The sequence below is a fragment of the Buteo buteo genome, chromosome 15, assembly GCF_964188355.1.
Source record: "Buteo buteo chromosome 15, bButBut1.hap1.1, whole genome shotgun sequence".
Classification (NCBI taxonomy): Eukaryota; Metazoa; Chordata; class Aves; order Accipitriformes; family Accipitridae; genus Buteo; species Buteo buteo.
Window position 1 is genome coordinate 11,414,820 of NC_134185.1, and position 22,691 is coordinate 11,437,510.

General features: G+C 36.7%; 1 protein-coding gene across 5 annotated transcripts in view; it reads left to right on the forward strand.

Annotated features, from left to right (window-relative positions):
• ORC3 (origin recognition complex subunit 3) overlaps positions 1-22,691 on the forward strand; it is a 37,091-nt gene that overhangs the window by 11,539 nt on the left and 2,861 nt on the right. For 2 of the 5 annotated variants that reach the window (XM_075046585.1, XM_075046587.1), the window contains 11 exons: positions 765-901; positions 3,033-3,192; positions 4,002-4,115; positions 5,961-6,094; positions 6,577-6,640; positions 9,725-9,841; positions 10,733-10,812; positions 14,729-14,862; positions 17,304-17,386; positions 17,858-17,955; positions 18,860-19,001. In XM_075046585.1, coding sequence (XP_074902686.1) covers positions 765-901; positions 3,033-3,192; positions 4,002-4,115; positions 5,961-6,094; positions 6,577-6,640; positions 9,725-9,841; positions 10,733-10,812; positions 14,729-14,862; positions 17,304-17,386; positions 17,858-17,955; positions 18,860-19,001 — 1,263 coding nt within the window. The remainder of the gene's footprint in view (positions 1-764; positions 902-3,032; positions 3,193-4,001; positions 4,116-5,960; positions 6,095-6,576; positions 6,641-9,724; positions 9,842-10,732; positions 10,813-14,728; positions 14,863-17,303; positions 17,387-17,857; positions 17,956-18,859; positions 19,002-22,691) is intronic. The other 3 variants (XR_012653046.1, XM_075046586.1, XM_075046588.1) reach the window with 3 other exon arrangements.

A 22,691-nucleotide genomic window follows, 5' to 3' on the forward strand; every position in this document is an offset into this window, starting at 1 on the left:
AACATATATAAATGTGGAGTTAGTTTCTGATGAGGTATGAAGGTCAAAATTCTGAAAAACAAGCAAAAAGTACGATTTTGTCATCTGTTTAATTGGGAACTAGAAGCTTAAAATGCAGTATCAACTTCATGCCAGATGCTTTTTTCCCAGGAGTGATGAGATGGTTTGTTTATTAAAACAAATCTTTAAGAAAGAACAGCCATCCAAGCAAAAGGCACCATATTGGTGCTAATGTGCCATTATGTCATCTGCAGCCTACACTACATTGACAAGCAGTGAGAAAATAACTTTCAAAATGTTTTTCTATCTTTGTATTTAATAAAGCTAATGAAGTTTTAAGATTTGTTTCTGTCATGAATAAAAGTTAGAACTGGGTTTGACGACTTCATCAGAGCACTGTGTTAAACAAAAGTTTAATGGGTACTTGCTCTTTTTAATACTGGGTAAAGATATAGGAAATGGGCAATGTCCGTTTACACAACTCAAATCTTCTCCCTTAATCCCAACAGAACTTCACCAGTTCTGTCCCACAGAGCTATTCTTTTCTTTGTTGTACTATGGGTTTTTAACATTAATTTATCCGTTGTACTTCATGCTGTGCCAAACAGAAGGAAGAAAAATTGTAATTCTGGATGCTAATAATAAATACAACTGTAGCAAAAAGTCAGTCATGTCACCTTGGAGCATTATAGTAGATGAGATGTGATTCAATCTTTTTATTTTACTGTCTTCTGTTTATTAATGTGTAACGAATGGCTTGAAAGAAAACAGATTCTGAAACTCTGAGCAAAAAAAGAACTTCCTCTTCGAGACACTGGCAATCTCCTCCAGTTGTAGTTATATTCAAAGACATGGAAAGTTTCACCACAAAAGTACTTCAAGACTTCATAGTCATCAGCAGGTAACATGACCTGAAGTTTAGTTCTTTCACTCCTTTACCCATTTTCTATTTGCAGCTGTTTTGAAGTGTAACAATGAGGCCAATGGAGAGTTGGAATCAAATATTGATGCTGCTTCTTTATAGCAGTGATTGAGCAAAAACCTATTTGCTAGGTTTTGAGGATAAATTACCCTAAAGCTAACTTGGGACTCTGAACCAGAGTGCCTACGGGCTGGGTTGAGATATATTGGGTGGCTGATTTAATTCTTCACATAAGAGGATTTATTGGTACTAGTTGTTACAGAATTAATGATTGTGAAACTGATTTTTAAGATGCCTAGATCTGTCTTTCTTCTGTAGACTTTTAAAATTGTTTTCAGAGTATATTTTTTGTCTGACTACTGATGTAATGCTGCTTAAAGGTCACTAGCTTACTAATAGGAGTATATAAAACTTACCCAGAGAATTTCTCAGTGTTGGCCAGGCTCTGTACTGAGTAGCTGACTACTTCAGGTGCTCCTGTGCTTCTGTCCTTCCTTAACCTGTCTTCCTTAATGTCATCTCATGCATTCTAATCAAAACCCCCTTCTGTTCTCCAAAAAGAGCATCTTACACTTAGTCCCCAGGTTGAAACTACAGTTGGAGGAGAATTGGGGCCGTAGTTGTACAATTCATTCAGCTGCAGCGTTCACACCTGACACTACCTCAAAACAAGGCTAGGCAGTTTCACTTGCTGAGACACCAACAATAAAAATATTTTTCTACTTCAGATCTGGCAGATGGGGTCTCCAGGGAACATTTCAAGAAGTAAAATCAGAAATGCACAATTATCTGGAAATAATTAGGGTGTAAGGCAGGGGAAAATGAGGTTTTAATTGGTTTTTAAGTGTTGTGTTTTATTTTGCTTTTTGTGGCAAGGATAAACACCTAATTATGAGCATATGGAATGTAGATGAGGTGTAGTTCAGGTCTCTCAGTCTGCTATTTGCAAATACACTTTTTTAATAGACTGCATCTCTTCAGAAAAAAGGTTTAGAGGATTCAAATTATCTTATAACTAAAGATTGTCTTGACTAAAGTAGAAGATGGGTAAAAGAGAAGCTTAGCGGAGTTGCATAATACTTTGAAAAAGATCTTTGGAATGATTGTAGAGAGTTGGTTTATTCTTTCCATTTCAGTCTTAAACACGTTTAATAATAAGGGTGAAGTGGATAAATGTGAGAGGTTATTATGATTTCTTAATCACAACATTCAGTTTCTCTCCGATATTCTTTTAGGTTATCGGTGGTGGACGGTAATATATGAAGTTTGTTGGTTTTATGTTCAAGTCTCTAGCAATGACTTTTGAGGAGTTAGAGAAATGAAATAATTGTGGGTAACAATTAAAACACCAAGGTCAAAAAGTTGCCATAGTGAAAACAGAGGAAAGGAATAGATTGTAAATTTTAACCTAGAAGATATTTAAGATAGCAGAACTTGTATCTCCTTGAAACTAATAAAAAAATGGAAAATAATGATGAAATAATACTGAAAACATTATATTTTATGTAGTTTGTATGCTGTTCACGAGCAATAGAGCATTGTCCTGGTTATCGGTTCTCAAAGCATATACTAAAAAATTATCTGAAGAAGATGATTGAATCTGGAGAAGTTGGAATTCTTTTTTTTTTTTAAGTATAATGGGAACACAGAATGTTAGAGGGGTTTCATATTTATTTTAAATTTATTAAATGGTGTAAAATTTGTAAATTTTCTTGAGACTGTTAGCTGTTTAATGTCTCTTCTTATTTTTTCTCTATTTCTTTGGAAAAAAAAAAAGTTCATATTATAAGATCCAGTTCTCTGAATATAACTTTTTGGGAAGATAAGACCAGTACAATACTCTAATTGAAAAGATGCTTTTTATGCCACTTCCTGAAATTTTAATCCTAAAATATAATTTAATTTGCTTGTCTAATTTAGGGCTTTAAATAGCTTCCTTTCTTTTGCATTTTACTCCACATCAAAACTCTTTTGGTTTACTGGCAACAAATCTTTTAATTTACCCCTTTCTTCGTCTAAGTTCAGTGCTGTAGTAGGAACATAATGCATTTTTTTCATGATTTTCTATAATGTAACTATTATGTTTTTTTTCCCCTCCCCCATGATCTAGTCAGCATATCCGTGAATTACCTCTAGTACTGATTTTTGGAATCGCTACATCTCCAATGATTATCCACAACTTACTTCCTCACTCTGTTTCCTCTCTGCTGTGCATAGAGCTTTTCCAGTCCCTTTCCTGTAAGGAGCACCTGTCTACTATAATTGACAAGGTAATTCCCTTTCTAAATAGGAGTATGTGTGTGTATTCAAGCACAGTGTACATGTGTGGCCTTTTAAAAGCAGGTTTGTCTGAAGCTTTGGGAATGGAATCTGTTCCCGAGAGCTGTGGATTTTGGATATTTCTACTCATAGCTGCAGCGTAGCTTAATACTGAGAGCTTCCTTCTCACATTGAGACACGCTCACGCACCTGCTTTCATCTTACATTGGCATTGACATCTGTGCATACATACTTGGGCAATTACATTTTGACATTCCCATCTCTTCATTAAAGTAGTGCTTTGATTTGAGTTTTATTTTGTTCCAGAAAAAGATAGCTTTAAACATAGAAAAATACAGTTCAGCCTGAATTTTGCCACCTGTCAAAAATTAGCAGAGTTATCCAAATTATCAAGCCATATAGACGCTGTGCCTGTGCGATTCTTTGTGCAGGATTTCCAAAGTCGCTCTTACATATGCTGAAAGTAGTGGTATCCCTGGTTGTTACAGCAATTTCTGTTCTGTTGTAGTTTTAAAAATAAATACAAAAATAGTGTTAAGTCAAACTGACTTCAAATGCATATTAGTTAAAGGTACTTAAAAAATATGGTGAAATAATAAACTGAAAAACAATCTTTGCATGGATATTTTTGGATATTTTAGTAGAAGTATTGTGTTTAGAAGTTGGCAGTATTTAGTATCTCATTTAGTTGAATGCTAACACATAGTGAGAGTTGTATCAAATTGTATATATAATTTTGCTGAGCTGAATACAGGAAAGAATTTCTGCTATGTCTGCTTTTCCTTTTTGTCTCCCTTAGCTGCTTCTGACAACCCAGTTTCCCTTTAAACTGGGTGAGAAAGTTCTGCAGGTACTCATCAACATATTCTTGTACCACGATTTTTCTGTCCAGAATTTTATCAAAGGATTTCAGGTAGGCAATGGTAACAAGAATTCAAATTATAGTTGTGAAAATAAAGCGTAATTACTAGGCACTGAAAGACTTCTTAGGCCCTAATCTTGCTGTCACTGAATTGGATGAAAAAATGTCCTTTGGAAACAGTTTGGATCTGTGAACAGGCAGGTGTTTTAAAGTTAAAACTTTTAACTGCTAAGGTTTTAAGGGAAAACTTGTAGGACAGGTATGATGAAGCATGTAAAAGCTTATTCTGCCACAAAAAAAATTTATTTAAAGGTTACATTTAAAGGGGTTACCTGCCTTAGTGGGTAGAAAGATCTCTATTTTGCTATAGATTAACTTGTAGCTTCTAACACCCCTGGCAGAACTCTCCAGCTCTGATACTCTGTACTGGGTCCTTGTACTCTGGTTTGTCATGGTGTGAGTAGGCTGCAGCAGTGTCTCTTCCCTGCTTGAACTCCTCTGGCACAGTTTCTGGATGCACATTTCTTACCTTTTCAGGGAAACAGGAGCTGTAGTGTCACTTACTTCGCGCCTCAGAGTAGGTGGTGCTTGTGCTCCAAGCAGCTGTGCAGCAATGCGGGTGTTACATTTAGTCTCTCAGGAGACAAAGTGGAAGACTTCAAGGTTTCCAAAAATAGTCTATGCAGAGCATGATAATTGTATTTTTATTGGTTTATATAGAACTTTATATCTAGATGTATTTCCTTGTCTGAGTCTCCTTGTAGCTTTTGTGGGTTGCAGACAAGAGTTCTCCAAAGAATCTGTAGTCCCTGTAATCTGTTCTAATGCAGGATTGTGAAATAGTTTCTTTCTTGCCTGGTTCCATGTGTGTACTTCTTAGTAAAATTTGCGCTTTTAGTGTCATATACCTTTAGAGTGTCTCAGGTTCTTTGATATCTAAGATTCAATGATTACACGGGCTAGGAGAAATATCCTGGCTGTAGTACCTCTTCTGCAGACAGACCTGTGTGGGCTTTCATAGGTTTCAACTCCTCTTATTTGAAAGAGTCACCAGGATTTAATGGTTCCCCATTGGCCTGATATGAAAATACAAGTCCTAGCCTTGACAGCATAAGGCTGCGTCCTTGTGTGTTAAAAGTATTCAAGGATGAAGCAATTTCAGATCAGATTTCCTAAGTGATAGATACAAGGGATCACCATCATCTCATTATGTCTAGAGCAGTGTTAACTTTTCTGACAGGAAGTGTCTTTCCTCTTTCACAGTTTATGTTTTAAAAATTTTTAGTGGGGTAGTCTGTCTGTGGTGTTTTGTTTTTTTAAGAATAGATGTGATGAGTATATGCTACTATTCTGCAAGGCCCTGATGCTACAAACATTTAGTGCAGCTGAAATGAGTGATAAAGCATGTTTGTATGTATACATAGTAAGAGCTTAACAGTGTATTTTTGTGTACATGAAACACAAATTGAAATTAGAACATGTGATAAGTTTGCTTGTGTACAGTAGTTGCTCTTCACATCTTTAAATATATACTCTTTGTTATTTGTGAGCATTGGAGCTGAATATGTAACCTAAAAAATGCAGTAGTTCATGTAAGTGAATAGAAAATACTTGACAAGCTATAGTTACAGTTATGTAAGATGAGGGGAAAGATGAGGTACTGAAAATGAATAGCACATACAGCAAAAAAGGTAACTATGTAACAGTATTTAAAACTGAATAATCAGTGTCCTGCAGTGACTTATGGAATATTTATGAATGGTAATGAAAATTTTTTTTTTAAGGAATACCATTACTACCATTATAGTATATGCACTGTAGTAATAAGAAAGCATTAAAAGGTAGATATAACAGGATGAATTTTATTAACATCACTGGTTCTTGCTTTGTTTTCAGCTCTGTATCGTTGAGCACTTCTATTCCCAGCCTCTTAGTGTACTGTGTTGCCAACTGGTAGACGCCAAGAAGAGAATAAATTATTTATCACATGATCAGTGTGAAAACATTCGAAGACTGCCCTCTTTTAGAAGGTAAAAGGGGAATAAATTTTTGGGCAGTCTAGTATTTAGTCAGCTTTAAAAAAGATAAAAGGAATCTGTAAATGTAGTTCCGTGAAAACTGTAGATCACTTGTGCATATGTTTCTATAGCAAAGGTAAATCAATCAAAAGGAGGACAGTTCTAAATTATTTCAGGAAGCCTTAATCTTCTGGTCTACAGAGTACAGCTTCTGTGATGTGTAATCACTTGAACTTTTTTTTCCTCTTGTTCTTAATACAGAAACAAGCTATTATGACAAATAACCATAAATCACTCTTGAACTTGTTAAGCTGACTTGGAGCATAATCTCTAGGAGTTTGGAGTGGCCTTTCAGCTTGCTGGATTTGACTGTCCCTTTTTGAATCTTTCCAAAGAAATCCTTATAGCAGCATTAACTTTTAATTTTTTAACCCTGTAATCTTTAATCATACTTTACATTATAATTTTTATGTTCTTGTTTTTTTTGCCATCAGGTATGTAGAAGGTCAGGTATCAGAAAAACAGATTGCACTGCTGACAGAAGACAGTTGCTTAAAGGTAAAGTTTTAAGAATGTCTTTGGAGAGCAAAAATAATTTTCCCAATGTATTAGTTTGTGGAGCATAATAAAATACAAGACTAAGATGTATAGTTCTGTATAACATCTTTCATACAGTACATACTGTGCTTCATGTCCAGTAATTGATAATTAGGATCAGCAGGTCAAAATTCTGAATCTCTAGGTAGGGTTGCCAGGTATACCTTTACACAAAGCTGCACAACTCTTCTTACATCAACTTTTAGCTATGTCTAGAAATATAACTGCTTAAAAAGAAGGTTACAAGGTTTATTTATGACCTGGTCTTTTAATGCTTACTCAGACTGACTTTCTTGGAAAGTCAGTGAAGTGTTTGAAGAATGAGTAAGTAATCTTGGAGGTTATTTCATAAGCTCTTAATCCTCCATACCCTCTGTGTAGTTTCTGATTGAACTCAGTACGGCAGTCTGGGTCCCAAGGCACACATTCACACCAGATGTCATACAGGATTAAAACTTTAATTTACATTGCATGTTTATCTGAAGGTTTGTCAAGTGATTAAAGTCAGGCTACTACTATTGTGAGCCCCTTAGGAATTCACCAACAAAGATCTGTTGGTTCTTTTCACCAGCTGAACTACTCCCAGTAGAAGCATTGCTCAGGGCAAAGGGTTTCTCCTAATTCTTCATCTCAAGTATAGGTAACCTGTCAGGCAAATGGTACCACTGGAGATAAAGCAATTAATTTATCCTAGCAGACCTTCCTGGTCCGTAAGGACCTTTCAAGCCTGAAGAGCAATGGTAATGGCTGGAAGAGAGGTTGGTACCAGGCAAGTTTGCAAGTGCAGTGCAATTACAGTAATCAAGGCGAGACGTGATTTAGATGTGATTTTATGCTCCATAGTCTTCAGTGGCAAAAATAGCTTAAGCTACTGCTGTTCCCTTGCTGTTTATACACACCTCGGCAGATATGCCAGCACAAGTGCTTTTGTGGCTGTGTAATGAATATAATCAGAGAAACAGTCCAATTAAAGTAACCTGACCAAAAAAAAAGACAAGATGTGGGATTTTTTTTGCTGTGTTGTTTCTGCAGAATTTCCCCAATGCAGTTCACTCTGCAGGTGCATAAATGCTTCTGTTGAGACAACAGGAGGGAAGGAGTGGGAATGAGCAGCTGAGACTCTTTATTTCTTTGTTTAAAGACCATGTAATGGGCTGCTACTTTGAGAGTTGAATACTCATCAACTTAACCCTGTAAGTTTGGGAAAGAAGCTGGAATTCTTGTGCTTATGTGCATATGATGCTTCTGACAAACTTTAGCTGAAGATACTTGTTCTAATCTCTACAATGGGGTAGGACTATTATTGCATTGCCAAACTGGCAGTGTAGTCTACTTGAGAAGAAAAGGCCCTACTGCTGCATTAATGAGGTGCTGTTTATTCTGTATGTTGTACTAATCTACAATATCATTCTGAACTTTTGAAGCACTTTCAAAGTCACTATGGTACTACTTCATATAAATTTACTGTTCATGTTCAGAACCAGGTAAACTTGCTGTTCAAGCTTAGCACCTAAACCTACAATACCCTTTATCAGCTGCAATTTATATTCCATGTTGTCACCACTTTTTTTTAATAACTATGGGAAGAGTTCCACATATTTAGAATAATAAGTTTTAAAGCAATTTTACATCCTAATTACTTACAACTCTCTGAAAGTTTTCATAGCAAATTTCATTTGAAATTATGTAAATGTGGTGATCTATATTTATGGAAATAACATTGCATAATCTTCTAAAAATGTTTTCAAACTCTTCTGAAACAGAATATGCCTTTTTACTCCATTATTTGGCAAAATACATAGTCCTACTGCATTGCTATTTGTGGATATTAACTACATCAGTCTTGAGCTGGGAAACAAGATGAGGGAAATATAGATGCTATAATGCTCTGGGTTTGCGGGAATAAGATTGATGTAGCAGCATTAAAGAGAACTTGTTTTCTTATCTCAGCTTTTTTTGTGGTGGGGATAATTTTTTTTTAATGATCCTGCTTAGAATTAAAATACAAACTTGCGCGTGTCTACCCTAAGGTCTTGGAAGTCATTTAAACAATTGTTATGTAAGTGACCCTTAAATTTTAATAGATAAAAAGTCTATGGGGAGAAATTACTTTAATGTTTTTAATCACCTCAAACTTCTTTAATATCAGAAAGCTCTTTGCAGTGCTTTGTTACTTTCAGTCTTTGCAGTATGATACTTAATCTTTCCACGTGTCAGTACTTCCTTATATTGCCTGCAGATACGGTTTTGCCTTTTTTTTTTTGTTTAATCGTTGTTACCCTTTGTTTCAATTTAACTTCAGAGAACTTAAGTGGCTTGTTTTATTTTTCTCTTTCCATTTGGAATAGTGTGCTCAGGGTTGAGCAAAATGGCAGTAAAATATGTAGAGAATCTTGTGGGTTTTTTCCTCTTTATCTTTGACTGAAGACGGGTGAGAGATCTTCTGATTCACAAACGTAAATGTAAGGAGCCCAAAGTACTTTAATACAGCTACCAGAAACTTCGAGTGCAGTTTTCCAGAAGTGTTACATACACTTCCATGGGAGGCTAGAGATAATGAGATGCAATCCAGTAAATTCAGTAGCTGCAGTTAATAATTTCTTTTTCCTAATATGTGACTTTTTTTTTCTCTGCAGTTCTCAATCTATGAATAAACAGAAGTCAAGAGCACATAGGAGCAGGAACTGCATATTTCTTTATTTTCTGGGAACTGGTCTTTTTATGTCTACCTAATTAATAAAAACAGCAGCCACCCACAATATAAGAAATAAGTTTTTAAATGCATTTGTAATATAAAAATGCAAATCATAAGGATCAAATCTCCAGTGACATGGAGGAAGAAAGTAAAGTTAATGATATGCAATGTGATTGCAGTGCACTGTGAAATATAGCTTTTTTTCATAGTGGTGATTTCCAGTCACAATGGTGATTTAAATCATAGCACACCACAATGGCAAAACTTCAGAGTCATTTTAAGTACTATATGAGAGTTTTAAATAAATGGATGTCAGAATGACTTATAAAACAATTATTCTGTCACTGTAGGAAGTAACACTGAAGTTGCTGGAGGACTTGAATGTTTACCATGAAAATTATGTTTCAGTTCTGAGATGTCTTCATGTTTTCACATCTTCTCTTCCAAAGTATCCTTTGGGCAAGCAGGTGATGTACTGTTATTCCATTTTAGTGAAACACGGGGTTTTTTGTTTCAAAGTATGACATCTGAAAAAGTATTTGTTCTTTCTCTTTGTTTACTATTCTGCTGCTTTGCCCCCTGCTTCTTAAAAGGGCGACAGATGCTTTCTTGCTATGGGCAGAGGGTGGTTTCTTTAGTGGTGTGGATGATGCCGTGTCAGTCAACAGGAAGGAGTTTCCAGGAGGAGACAGATGCACAGATCAGCAAAAGAATCTACACATTGACTTCCCCATATCTTGGATTATCTGTATGCATTGCAGATAAATGTAAACTCTTCTACCACCTATTAGCTTGGTAGTCAATTTCAGATTAAGAGACTGAGTTTTAGCAACTTCTGTACAGAATAAAATGATAGTAAGGGAACAGTGATAATTGCTCTTAATAGCCATATTGCTCTAATGTCATTAAATCCACTTTCTCATACTAAGTGATCTCTTCTTCTACTAGAAGAGCATGCATATTCTGTGCATGCACACTTGTCTGTTGGTTCTCAATGTATTCCACACTGTTACTAGAATCTGTCTTTAACTACAAAATCAGCATGGTTGTCCCAGTATTTGAGAATAAAAAGATGTTTGAGCTGGGGCATTTGATTGGAGTTCCTCTCTGTTCTCTGCAGTTATTTTAATCTGAATGTTGGTTGTTTGAAACCTGGTGAAAAGCAACACAAACTCCAGCAACAATAGGAGCTTAGTTCTGTAAGATACTAAATGCTCTCATTTCTTTTGCAATCATTCTGCATCTCTGGAAAACAAGTTCCAAAGAAATTACATATTGCTTTGAAAAGCTTGTTGCAAGAATTCCACGTTACTTTGTTTGTAAAACACTTTATCCTTTCTTCACCTCCTGCATAACAGATCAGGGAGCTGCACTGTGCATGTTTGGAAAACCGAGTGTGGGAGACAGAGGAGTATGAGTCATCTATTCAGCTAGCAAGGTGATTTTGTTTTAATACCACTGTACACATGGAGGATATCAGTCATCGGTTATCCTGGAACTTAAAGCTGAGGATATTACGTGTTTGCAGCTAGTTGTAAGATTATTTGCAAGTATAATTGACTGTTGTTTTCACTTTGTTTTTCTACCATTTTTCATGAAACTCAACCAGGTTCTAATATCTCTTATGCCCTGAGTAATTATGCTAAAACCACTGAGATTACTGTGTGTGAATGAGAACATCAGTTGGGTTTTGTCTTTTAAAGTATGATTGTGTTAGATATTATCAACAAAATTAGTTTTAGTTGGCCTAAATTTTAATCTGTTGTGAAAATTGGAATCTGTTCCAAATGAGTAGCTGAGGCCTTTTTTTTTTTTTTTTTTTTTAATTGCTTTCCCCCTGCCTCCTTTGTCTAATAGTTTGTACAGGGACTGAGTTAATTTTTTGTGTTATTGTGAGCTCAGGACTGTAGGAGAGCCTACACTTGTGTTGTCTGTCAGCATTTAAAATGGAAAAGTCATCTAAGCCAATTTTCTTAATAGAAAACCCTTCAATTGCGATGTTGCAGCTACAAACTTTTAAATGTGCTTTATCATGGCAGCTGGCTGTTTCCTGATGATAGCTGCATTTATTCAAATAATACATTGGTTCTGTCGCACAAGGAACTGATGCAACACCGTTACTGTTACTGCCTCTTCAAGAGCCTCTGAGCTTGTGAGGTTTGATATGTCTGACAGTAAAATTGCATAGAAAAACCATGTCAGTGGTGGGTGGAGGATAAGTTTCTGGGTTCATATACACACGGAAACATACTCTTCAAACCGTACCTTTGCCATACTGAGTGGTTCTTGTGCATTACCACTGTGCTATGTTCTTTACCCTCATCACTTTGAAAGGATTACATGCTTGATTTGTCATTTCTACAGTCTTTCCTTCTTAATCCTTCTCTGACTCTCCTGAATCCTGACAACACTTATCAACTCTTGCCCACAAATGTGTCATTTTGCTTTCCTGTACTGTCTGTTCTATAATCTCTAATAACTCTTGGCCCTTTTTTCCTCTTTTTTCTCCTCCTATGTTTAATTTGCTTTCTTCCACACTGAATTCATCTGCCTCTTCTCCTGTATGAAAGTCGATGCTGCCATGAGAATCTGGCTTGCTCCCCCTGTATTTCTTATCTGTTTATCTCCCTCCTGTTTTTCCTCTGGTCCTGGCTCCCACTGTGGGAGCTTCTGATACAGTGATCACAGTCATTCCTTTCATTAGATAATTCTTCTTTTTTTTTCTTATTTATTCGGGAATTCTGTCATTTTTCTAACAAAACTCCTTCAACACAATTCCTTCAAATACTTGGGATTCTAGCTGTGCTGATTATTTTTTTCAGCTTTTAATTTTAACTGTTTGCCATTTTACACATACTTCCTCTTGTCTCTGCTTTTTCTGCATAGACTCTTGCTGTTATCTTTTAGAAGAAAATTATAAAACGTTGTCTTTCCCCTTCTACTCACAATCTTCTTTTTTTCCCCTTTGCTCAGGTAAGGAAGTTATTCAGTGTTCTTTAATATCTCTGATTTCCCAGGGGCCACATCACCTGTTGATATGCTTATGTTCACCCTTTCCCATTCCTTATTCTTCTTTTCAGTGTTTTTCTGGAATCCAAATTTTTTCCTTGTATTTAGAAAGTAAAAAATAGAGAAGCTTTTGATGAGCTTATTTCTTGACTTCTAACAAAGTCTCTCTTTTGCCCTTCATGAATTATGTTTGAATGTGGGGGTTTCAGTTGTTGCACTGAGTTCCTTTTGTGGTTGGTTGGTTGTTTCCCTGTTGCAGCCTTTCCTTGGACTGGCTTTTATCCCTTCTGCTAAAAAGTGCTCTCCCCGAAGATGGTGTTTCAGGTGATCTAACTTTAGCAATCTAGCCAATAGTTATTCTACGTTAATGTAGTTATCTAGAAATATCTAGTTCACATTGCATTAACCCAATCAGAAGAGAGATAAGATTAAGAGATGTTGGAGAGTGTCTCACTTGATTGGTTATTGGGAGCTAACTGGCTGGGACATTTGGTCAAGATTTTAGGTGGCAAAACTTTGAGGACTGTCTGACCTATTGTCTTCTGTCTAGATACTGGACTCTGGTTTTGTCTGCTAATCATTGATGCCATTCGTCACATACTGTTTATTACAGTCCTGCCCTTCTGTGACTGTTGTAATTTTGTTGTTGACCAATCTCTGTTATCAATTCTTCAGACGATTCCCCACTTCAGCATTCAGAAGGAGTTTCTGTGGACCTCATCCTAGCTTCCTTTTTTCTCTTTCATAACTTGTCTCTGAATAATGAGACATAGATTTACTTACTGTCTTCAGATGAACTGAGATCTTCCTTTCTGCTTTAAGCCTGTCTCTTAACTGAATTAAAATCTTAATCCCACTCTCTGATACCTGGCATACCTTGTAGTAATCTCAAACCCAAAAGGTTGAAAAGGATCCTTTACTGTTTCCTGGTGTGTGATAACCATCCTCTTGCCTGTTCTTTGGGCCCTGTAATCCCATTGTTGTCATAAATAACTTTTTCTAGAACTTGCAGCTTCTTTTTGAATAACATTACTAAAATAAATTTGTTCTTTCCCATTCACAGATCTCCAAATCTGATTATCCTCTCTCCATCTTAGGTGTTTAATTATTGCAGTGTTTTGTCTGGCCTGGAAGAAGGCTATCTTGTTTACCCATTATATTTTACATGACAGTTCAAAATGTTTTCTAGTGTTTTGTGTGGTCAAGGGTCACCCTTCCTGTTGTTAACTCCTGATGCTTTTCTTTAAAAAACAAGTGTATCTGAAGGCAACACCTGACTTGCAAAAATCCATAACCCTGAATCGGATAAACTGATGTTTCAAATTCTAGCCTTTACAAGCATTTAGCATCAACTGCTAGTTAGAATCTAGAGCTCAAATTTCAATTGCCCCTCCAGACATCCATAAAGCTTCCCCAGCCTCTTCTAAATTCTTTTTTAAAACTCTCTTAGTCAATTTTTAGGTAGCTAATATGGAGACCCACTGCCTGACACACTGATTGATTGATTACGATCATTTCATTCTTTTGTCACGCTCCCTTTTTTGCATAGCTGTGTTTCTTATGTCTTCTAAAATCCTTAAACTATGAGCACCTTTGTTTTGTGTAAGACAAAGCAAAAGCACAAGAATAGGCTGGGAAGGGCTACTGGTAACAGTGGCTATGATTGTTCAGAACCAGAGTGTTTAGCAATGGGAACTTCTCCCACTGCATGAATAAAGTTACATGCATGTGTAATGATACTGGCTTGATGCAATGACTGTAATTCTGGATTTCATTTGTGGATATTTGCAAGGACTTGCTTTGATATCTTTTAAATGAAGGTTCTGAGACTGAGCAGTGCTTGGTGACATTTATAAAATGCGCTAATACATAATTAAAAGTAAGTAAATGCTAGGCTGGAGGTTGGGCTAGATGATCTCAAGAGGTCCTTTCCAACCTAAATGATTCTGGGATTCTAGTGGTGGTTAGGTTTATAGCATAGGTTATAGGTTTATAGGTTTTTATACAGAAAACAGCAATTTGGATTTTGTTTGAGAATCATTCTGAATCACAAAGAGTAATGGATTTTGTGGATGTGTGAATACATACTAATCTGATTTTTTTTTTACCGTTTCATTTATCATTTTTGGGAATGAGTTATGAACCCTAACATACTTTTTTATTTCTGTTAATGACAGCAAGGAAAAAAACTTACTTTACTGCAAGACTGAATGCTTGAAATCTTGGAGGTTTGCTCTTTTAAAAGGAGTTTTACAAATTATTTTTAAACTTCTTTTCAACTAAGAATGTTGAAAGCTGTTTCATCATTCTGTGGTTCAACTTCAGCCAACTATTGTGTCTTTTAGGATGTTGAATAAGTCTGATTTGGTAACCATGCTTCAACAATGTGTGGAAATTTTTGTGTCATCTTCTGGAAACGAGTTTGATAAGACAGTAGAGAAGTTGAAGGATTTCTTGACCCAGTTTCAGAAACTAGAAGGTGGGTGTGTACCATCATACATTCCATTGCAGATTATACAAAAGCTGTTTTATAATCTGACCAATGGGGATAATTTTCCCTGGTAATATCCTGTCATTGTATCAAACCATCAGATTTTTCCAGATTGTTTTTTTAAATACATGCACAAAATCAGGAGATGTTTATATTCTTTATTGGTACATGGTTCGTGGTTTTAATAATACGGAAGAGTGATGTAAGATAAGAAATTGGACAGATCAGCAAACATTACTCACTAAATCTGTCATACGTATATTTTGAGCATTTTACCAGATGTTGCAATCATTGAAAACATTTAACAAATAAAAACAGATATTGAATGATAAATAGGAGCAGACTTCCTTATGGCATGGTATTTAATCCAAATGTATATAAAGTTCTTTCACCTGCACCTTCAGCTAAATTCATATAAGAGCTAGGATACCAAGTGCCAGTTGTCAGGGCTCTGCTGACATGCTGTAACTTGTCAGGCCCGTATATTTGATTGTTCATGGTAGAGGACATATTTGAAAGTTTAGTAAGGCAAATGAGTAGCAGCCTTCCGTCTTTCAGAGGCAGGTTAACAGAAACTGCTGTATTCCTTCTGTAATAGGAATATGACATACTTCAGTATTCTTCTGGAACAGGAATTCTGTTGCTTCCCCTGAACTACGGAGAAGTGCTCCCCTATGATTCCCTTTTGAAGATGAAGTGGTTATCATCTGGTCTGTTTTATGCATATTAAATTAAGTTCATTATCAGTGTGCTTGCCACCCAGCATTTGGACAAGCAGGCAATAAGCCACCAAATGCAATCTAATATTAATTAAAGTAGTCATGTAATGCTCTAGCGTTAACTGAGGCTTGTTTAGAAGAATTGGGTCTTGCCTGTACCATGCATTTTTGAATAGATGTAGTAATAGCAGGGCTGTGGTACAGGAAATAGGTGATCACTTTGAAAAAGCTGTATATGTCAGTGAATATACCAGCACTGAAGAATCTGAACTACGATGGAAAACCTAAAGGTTCATCTAGCTTGGAAAAAAAGAACTGAAGCAAAAGGCTTTTAAGTAGTTGGATTTTTACCTTGAGGGAATAAATAAAAAAAAAGAACTTTGGGAATTCAGGGACATGCAGAACTATAAAACAAAAAAGGCAGTATTTATTTTCATTTAGTATTTGAAGATGTTTTTAAAGCAGAGAACGTCTAATGAATCCATGAATGATCTTAGCTTGTTTTCAAAGCGGATTTGAGCTATAATGAAAAAGTGAGAAGGGGAAGTTAAGATAAACTTTACACAAATAGGTTGCTGAGTTAGGTGACTTCTTCCTGTATGTTTCTGTGATTGCATTGTTAGCGGGAGTTTTCAGAAGTCTGCCAAAAATGTTATGTACCCAAATCTCCCACAGAGCCCCTCCAGTGAAAGGATAGTCCAAAATTTTTATATATTTTTTAAAAACAACAAATTCTATCTTCCCGACTGCCTTACGAACTGGAAAAAAATAAAAACATGAAGCTTAAAGAAACAAAATATCCTTATGTTCAGTGTATTTTGAACTGAAGGATTTCATAAAAAATTCTCTCAAAATATTATCAGTGTAGTAGTGGAGAGAGGAAGTTCTCTGTTTTGTTCAACACAAATACAAATGTCCATAGGGCACTGGAAAATACCAACTCATTCTATGTAGGTCACCAAAAAGCTTTTATATATCATGATTGTCACTGCTGATTGGATATTTACATGTGATCCATAGGTGGAATCTCCATCTTGTTACCATCTTCATAAGTAAGGCAAGAAATCTAGTTACCTTTTGTTTTGATTTGATTATTACTCATACTGGCATTGATTGTGCTTTGGGAGTTTTTGCTTCTTTGTTTTTACCTAAAAATTACTAATTATTGGTGCAATTGATCAACAAGCTACATGGCTATGAAAACAAACTTCTGTTATAAATTAAGATAAGAATAAAACTGGTCAATGAAATACCTTAGCACACTTTTGGTTTGCTGCTCTGGTTGCAGTTTCTTGGTTAAGTACGGAGAACTCATTTCTTCTGTAGTTTTTTTTTTGCAGAAGAAGGAAAAAATATGCAGTGTATGGCTTTTTGAACACTCTTAAAAGCATCAGGAGTATCTAGTACTAATCTGTCCAGCTTAGAAATGTTGAGAGTATGACGTAAGTGGAATTCAAGTGATGTGCAAGCCTTGTGCTGGATCTTTGCTCAGGGCTGAATTGCTTCGGTTACTTAATTACTGTTGGTTAAGCTGCACTGCAGACTCCTTTTTTAACAATCTTTTACAAGGTGCAAGACTCAAAAGCTACCTGTGTTTGGGTCTATGTGAACAAATAACTGAACACTTCTTGGATTGCTTGGGTTAGGGGGTTTATATAGGTAGTCAGGAAAAGTTTACCCCACATATCAAACATTAGTTTTGTTCTAAAGCAGAAGCTTTCCAAGAACAAGATGTGTCCGTATCATCACAAAAGGAGCTCCAGAAGAAGACAGACCTTTATCATCTTCAGAAGGTTAGGCCTGCGTAGGCTTTACTGACTAGTTCCTTAACTGAATCTTTTAAGATGTAATTGTCCATGGTTAGTTCTTCCCAGCTTGCTGGAGCTCTGAGTAAAGGTTGTGCATAAGTAACTCTTCTTAAAAATGAATGAATAAGTACCAACTATGTATGTCAGGCCCAGCTGACGCATAGAAAATATCTGTCATAAACTAGGATTTTAAAATGCAAATTAGGGGGTTTCTTTTTACTTAACTTGTAAATTACACATTCTGCCTAACACATATTTCTTTGAAATTCCCAAACTCCTACCAGTTTGAGAACTGAATACACTGGCCTAAATAAAAATAACTGCACGATCACACTTTCAAACATCATCAGTGAAGACGTGCCAGTAAAAATTAATTATACATGTTAAACATATAGATTGTGTTCTCCAGAGAATAACTACCTCCCATGTAGTTTTATGCACCACTTTTTTTTAAAGACTTTGTTGGAGTTGAAGGAATCAAGGCGGTCTAAGAAACTGACGAAGTTTGAAATGCTTCGTTTTGAAGTTGTTGACTATATAGACAGTCTTGTAAGGTGAGCTTTCCTGTTTTATATTCCTGCATTAGTTTGCACCGTAAGTTGCAAGAGAAATTTTGCTAATGTTAATCTTGTCAAAATTGTGTCTTGGTCCCTGCAGTATGAAGCATACTTTTTTTTTCCTTCCTATTCTTTCTTTGATGGGGGCTCTAAAAATAATAATTAGAAAAAAAACTCTTTTCCATAGATTAGTAGAAGTAATTGGCACATGAATTGACCAACTTACTTTGGCTACAGAAAAAAGTGAAGGGAGGACTGGGTATATGTGACAAAATAAAGTCAAGAGTTTTTACCCTAATCTTTGCTGATCTGTTCTACTTAGCAAACTGTATAGATGTCAAGTGTGATATCCTATCCATTTTGGGAACTGTTTTGGTGAGCAAAGCATAGAAGATTAGGGGTTTGGAGGCAGCTCTGTAGCAGAAAATGTGAAAGGCTTGGGGTGGGGGAAGAGATGAAGGCACTTGTTAATTATAGAGCCTTGGCAGGGGGAGGCAGAGAAGCTAACAGAGGTATGACTGTGCCAAGAAAAAAGCTTCAAATATGAAGACAAAGATGAGCAGAGACTCATCAGGAGGCCTCAAGATGGATAAGCAAGATCTGTGGAGTACATCACTCGTGTTAGCATTTCACCTGCTGCCCTTATTTTTGAAATTGTCAGTGGCCCAGCTAGAGTTCTACGCTAAATCCATTAGATGTAGAGTTGATAATAACTGACTTCCCTGCTTAAAAGTTGATTTCGGCACTGTTCCTCTTGTTTTTTCAAAGATTTATCAGTATTGGTTGGGAAACATACATTCTTGTCTACTGCGGTCAGAGACTGCAGTAGACTTCTGTTGTTTCCCTTAAGGTAAAGCTTGTATCTCCCTTCCTTCCCCCATACCTCGTGTTGCTTTTTCAGAAATTACCTTGTTCCTGCAGACCACAAGACTCTGCATGAGATAGTGTATTTCAACACAGCCAGTGTTCTCCGTGAGCACTTGAATGCTGCCCCGAGGATTGCACTTCATACAGCTTTAAATAACCCATACTGCTACCTGAAGGTAAGAAACAAATAAGTTGTTTGTGGTGCTGGAGTAGGTTCTGAAGGCTACACGTGAGGATGATGTGTAAGGCTTAGTTTTGCTGTTTCATGAAGCTTGGCACACATTCAGCTGTTTTGCAGAGAACCAGCAAGTTTGCGTTGATAAGCAACTGGGGACTTTGCAAAGAGCTAGGGAATCTGTCTGGCTGAAATAAAGCAGCTAATTATGGAAAGAGTTCTATATGGGGAATCCATTTTGCAGAGCCTAGTCATGCTCTTTTCTTTCTCCTGTAGATGTACGCTAAGAAAAGTCATTTAGTCCTCCATTACAAAAGGGATGACTGTCCATGGGGAAAAATACAGTGTGGCTCTTTCCAGAGACTTTCTTTACAGGGCTTGTGCTTAGTCCTCAGTGTGTAGACTTGCTGTAAGGTGAAGGCTGTGTTCAGGCGGAGCGATGACATTAACAGCAACTTAAATACAGGATATTTAAAGGAGTCCTTTGTTTTTCTTTTTAAATTTATTTTAATGTGTGTTGTATATTGACATCCTATCTTTTCCGAGTCCAAGAAAAGGATTGTCATTGATTCTTTTAGTTAACCCTGCCCTTTTCTAGAGAAGAAAAGCAGTCCCTTTTCCACTTTGTTCATAAATCAAATTCACAGGATGATTGAAAGAAAGAAATAGAGCAGGATTTGGAAAAGGAGTGAACATACTTTTTTTTTCCTCTCTCTCTTTTTTTTTCTTCTTTTTTTTTTTTTTTTTTTTGTCCTTGATTATAGATGCTGCTTGGAGTTATCCTCATGCTGTAACATTTCCCTTAAAAATATCATTACAGTTTTGAAGAAAACATGGTTGTAGCTGTATCTGAGTGATTATATGTTACTTGAGTCACAGCCAACATTTATCAGGAATCATACCTGATAAAGTCCAGTCTTTGAAATCTACAACCCGATTCATATTGGGTTTGTTGGCACTGTGCCTCTATTTGAATGAGGGTTGTAAGTTTTGCTGTGTGCAGGAGTTATTTCTAAAACTGCTTGAAGAGCTTATTTTTGAAAACAGTAGTTAGCAAGTGGGCTACCATTAAAGAGACCTAATATGAACCACATTAATTTATATTTTTAGAGAACCTGTAAAAATATAGATTAGCAGAGCTAGCAAAATCTACCCACTGATGTGTTTAATAAGTATTCTCTTTGATGAGTTGACAGGATTTAAAGCCCTCTGTCATCCTGCACTTTGTTCTTTGACATACTTTAACATATTTCCGATGTTTTCCGAGTAGATTGTGAAGGTTTGGCATGGTTTCTAACAGCAGCAGTATTGGCTGAGTACCTTGCTTAGCATTTTAATCCATGTGAGTCAAATAAGTATTTTTCTTAATTGTATCCATGACTTCTGCATGGCTTGTACTTTCCTGGGCCATGACCAGAGCAAAGTTCTCTAGAACTGTTCCTTCCAGAAGGCTAGGACAGAAAAGGATCTGCTTCAGTGGAGTACCAGCAAATTATTAATGTGTGATGCATTTCTTACAGGAATCCAGTCCAGTTATTTATTTAGCAAAATGCGAACCAAGAATCATATTTACCCTGAAAAAAATACCCACCAAAAAAAGTGTAATTCTGTTTTCACTGATCCCTTGAAAATTGAACAAGTTGTAACTTGGAATACCAGCAAGGCACTGCTTAGTATTGTGTCAGCACAAGGAAATCTGATCTTCAGTCTTCCTGGGGTTTAGATGGTCATGCAAATTTTGTTCTTGACCTTGGGTAAGAAGGGCGATTTTTTTTTTTTACATTGATCTCAAGAAATGAGCCCTGTTACCCATGAAGATACTTTGATTGCTATGAAATGAAAATCCTTGAGTTGCAATTATGCTCCCATATCGGGAGAAGGGGATACTAGTATTTGGTCCTTGGGAAAGGCAGTAACGTTGATTCCAGGGCAAGGTCCAAGTCTGTCCTCAGTCTAGCCTCTGGGGGCAGGGCCAAGCAAGAGAAACATCATCAGCGTTCTGGGTTGTTCCCACTCCCATACTCTTCTCTTTCTGAAAGAGCACCTCTGTGCTGTGCAGCTGGTTTCACAACTGGCTGCTCGTTCTAGGGCAGCTTCCTGCTTCTCAGTCTGGTTATTTCCTCTCGGGGACAACGCGTGCGCTGCTGCCTCAGGAAGCTGAGGTTTCCCTGCACACAGCTGCAGCTCCCTCCTGCTATGCTGTAAAGACTTGGCCTAGTTATCACAAGCGAGGCTGAATTCTTTAGGTACTGGCAGAAACTCTGCACTGCCAATCAGTAACACCTTCCCTGGATCATTCTTGGCATTTGCCTGTGGTCCAGCTAGATATTAATTTCTACAGATGAACCTGTTCCAGGAGAGTGCAGTTGCTCTAGAAGTTGCATCCTCTCTTGGCTGTGCTAACTGTTCTGACCTTAAGATTAGAAAATCAATGCAAAGTGTAGGAAGCCACACAGTTAGGAGAAGTAGCAGAGGGGAAAAGAAAAAAGTGTAGGGTTATCCCTGTGGGCAGTAGTGAGCCACTAGATCAGCCAGAAGGTGTAACTTCACCTGTGCCAGTTAGTAACACAGTAGTATTTGAAACTATTACGGTATGTTCCTGAATTATAGTCTGGTAAATTAATGTCTGGAGTGTAACATTTTGAGGGTTTAGCCACGTTACTCTGAATTTATCTGGAGACCATCTGAACTGAACTGACAGACATTAACATAAGGTCTGCAGCTTTTGTGTTCCATGTACAGAATAAATAAACTTGAAAATTGTTAGGCTTTCTGGAAATTGTGAAATGTCTCCTAAGTGCTAGAGTCCAAACTGAATCTGAGCCTCAGAAATTGCAGGGATTGAGATCTATGAAAGGCAAGCTAGAGATTCTCGAGCAAAGTTACATTCTTTGCCCAACCTTCTTTCCTATCTTGAAAAGCATTTATTTATGAAGGTATTCTTTCTAGGGCTTTACAGACTTCCCAAAAGTAACTGGCACATTTTAGTAGCATGTAAAAGTTATTTTAACAAAAATTTCTATGCACTGAAAGGAATGATCAGTGGTTGTTTTCATGTTAAGAGAGCTGGCTTCTTTGAGTGCATGGAACTGAAAAAAAAATTATGAACTGTTATGAAATGTTGTAAATTTCTGTAGCTCTACAGAGACTTTTGCTTCTGGCTCAAGTGGCTTTTTTACTTCTCAAGTAAATGGTTCAGTGCTGATGACCTGAATTTCCTGACATAGAGAATAGTTTGTGAGAAATCAGACTTTTGCCTTTATAGGTGCTGAGTTTCAAGCCAGAGAGAAACAATTGTTACATTTCAAAGATAAAACTCTGAGATTAGAGAAGCAATTCTGCTTTTTACTACATCTGGTAGATCTATACTAAGACTTCCTCTTTCCTTTTGGGGGTGTGGGGGGGAAGGGATACTTTTCTGTTTTCTACACACTACAGTGTGAGGCAAATCATGACTATTTTCTTTTCCTGAATCCACAGAACACAGTATCTCTCTCTGATATGTAAATAGAACTAGCAAAAGAATTGGGGAAAAGCCTAATCACATAATCACTCATTAGAGACTGCATAAGTGTACAAAATTGTAGAAGGAACACCAGGAGTGAATTACCTAGGTGTTTTTTTGTTGTGGGTGTTTTGTTTGTGTTGTGTTTTTTTTAATGGTATGTTTTCTTATTTCCTGGTTTGTTTT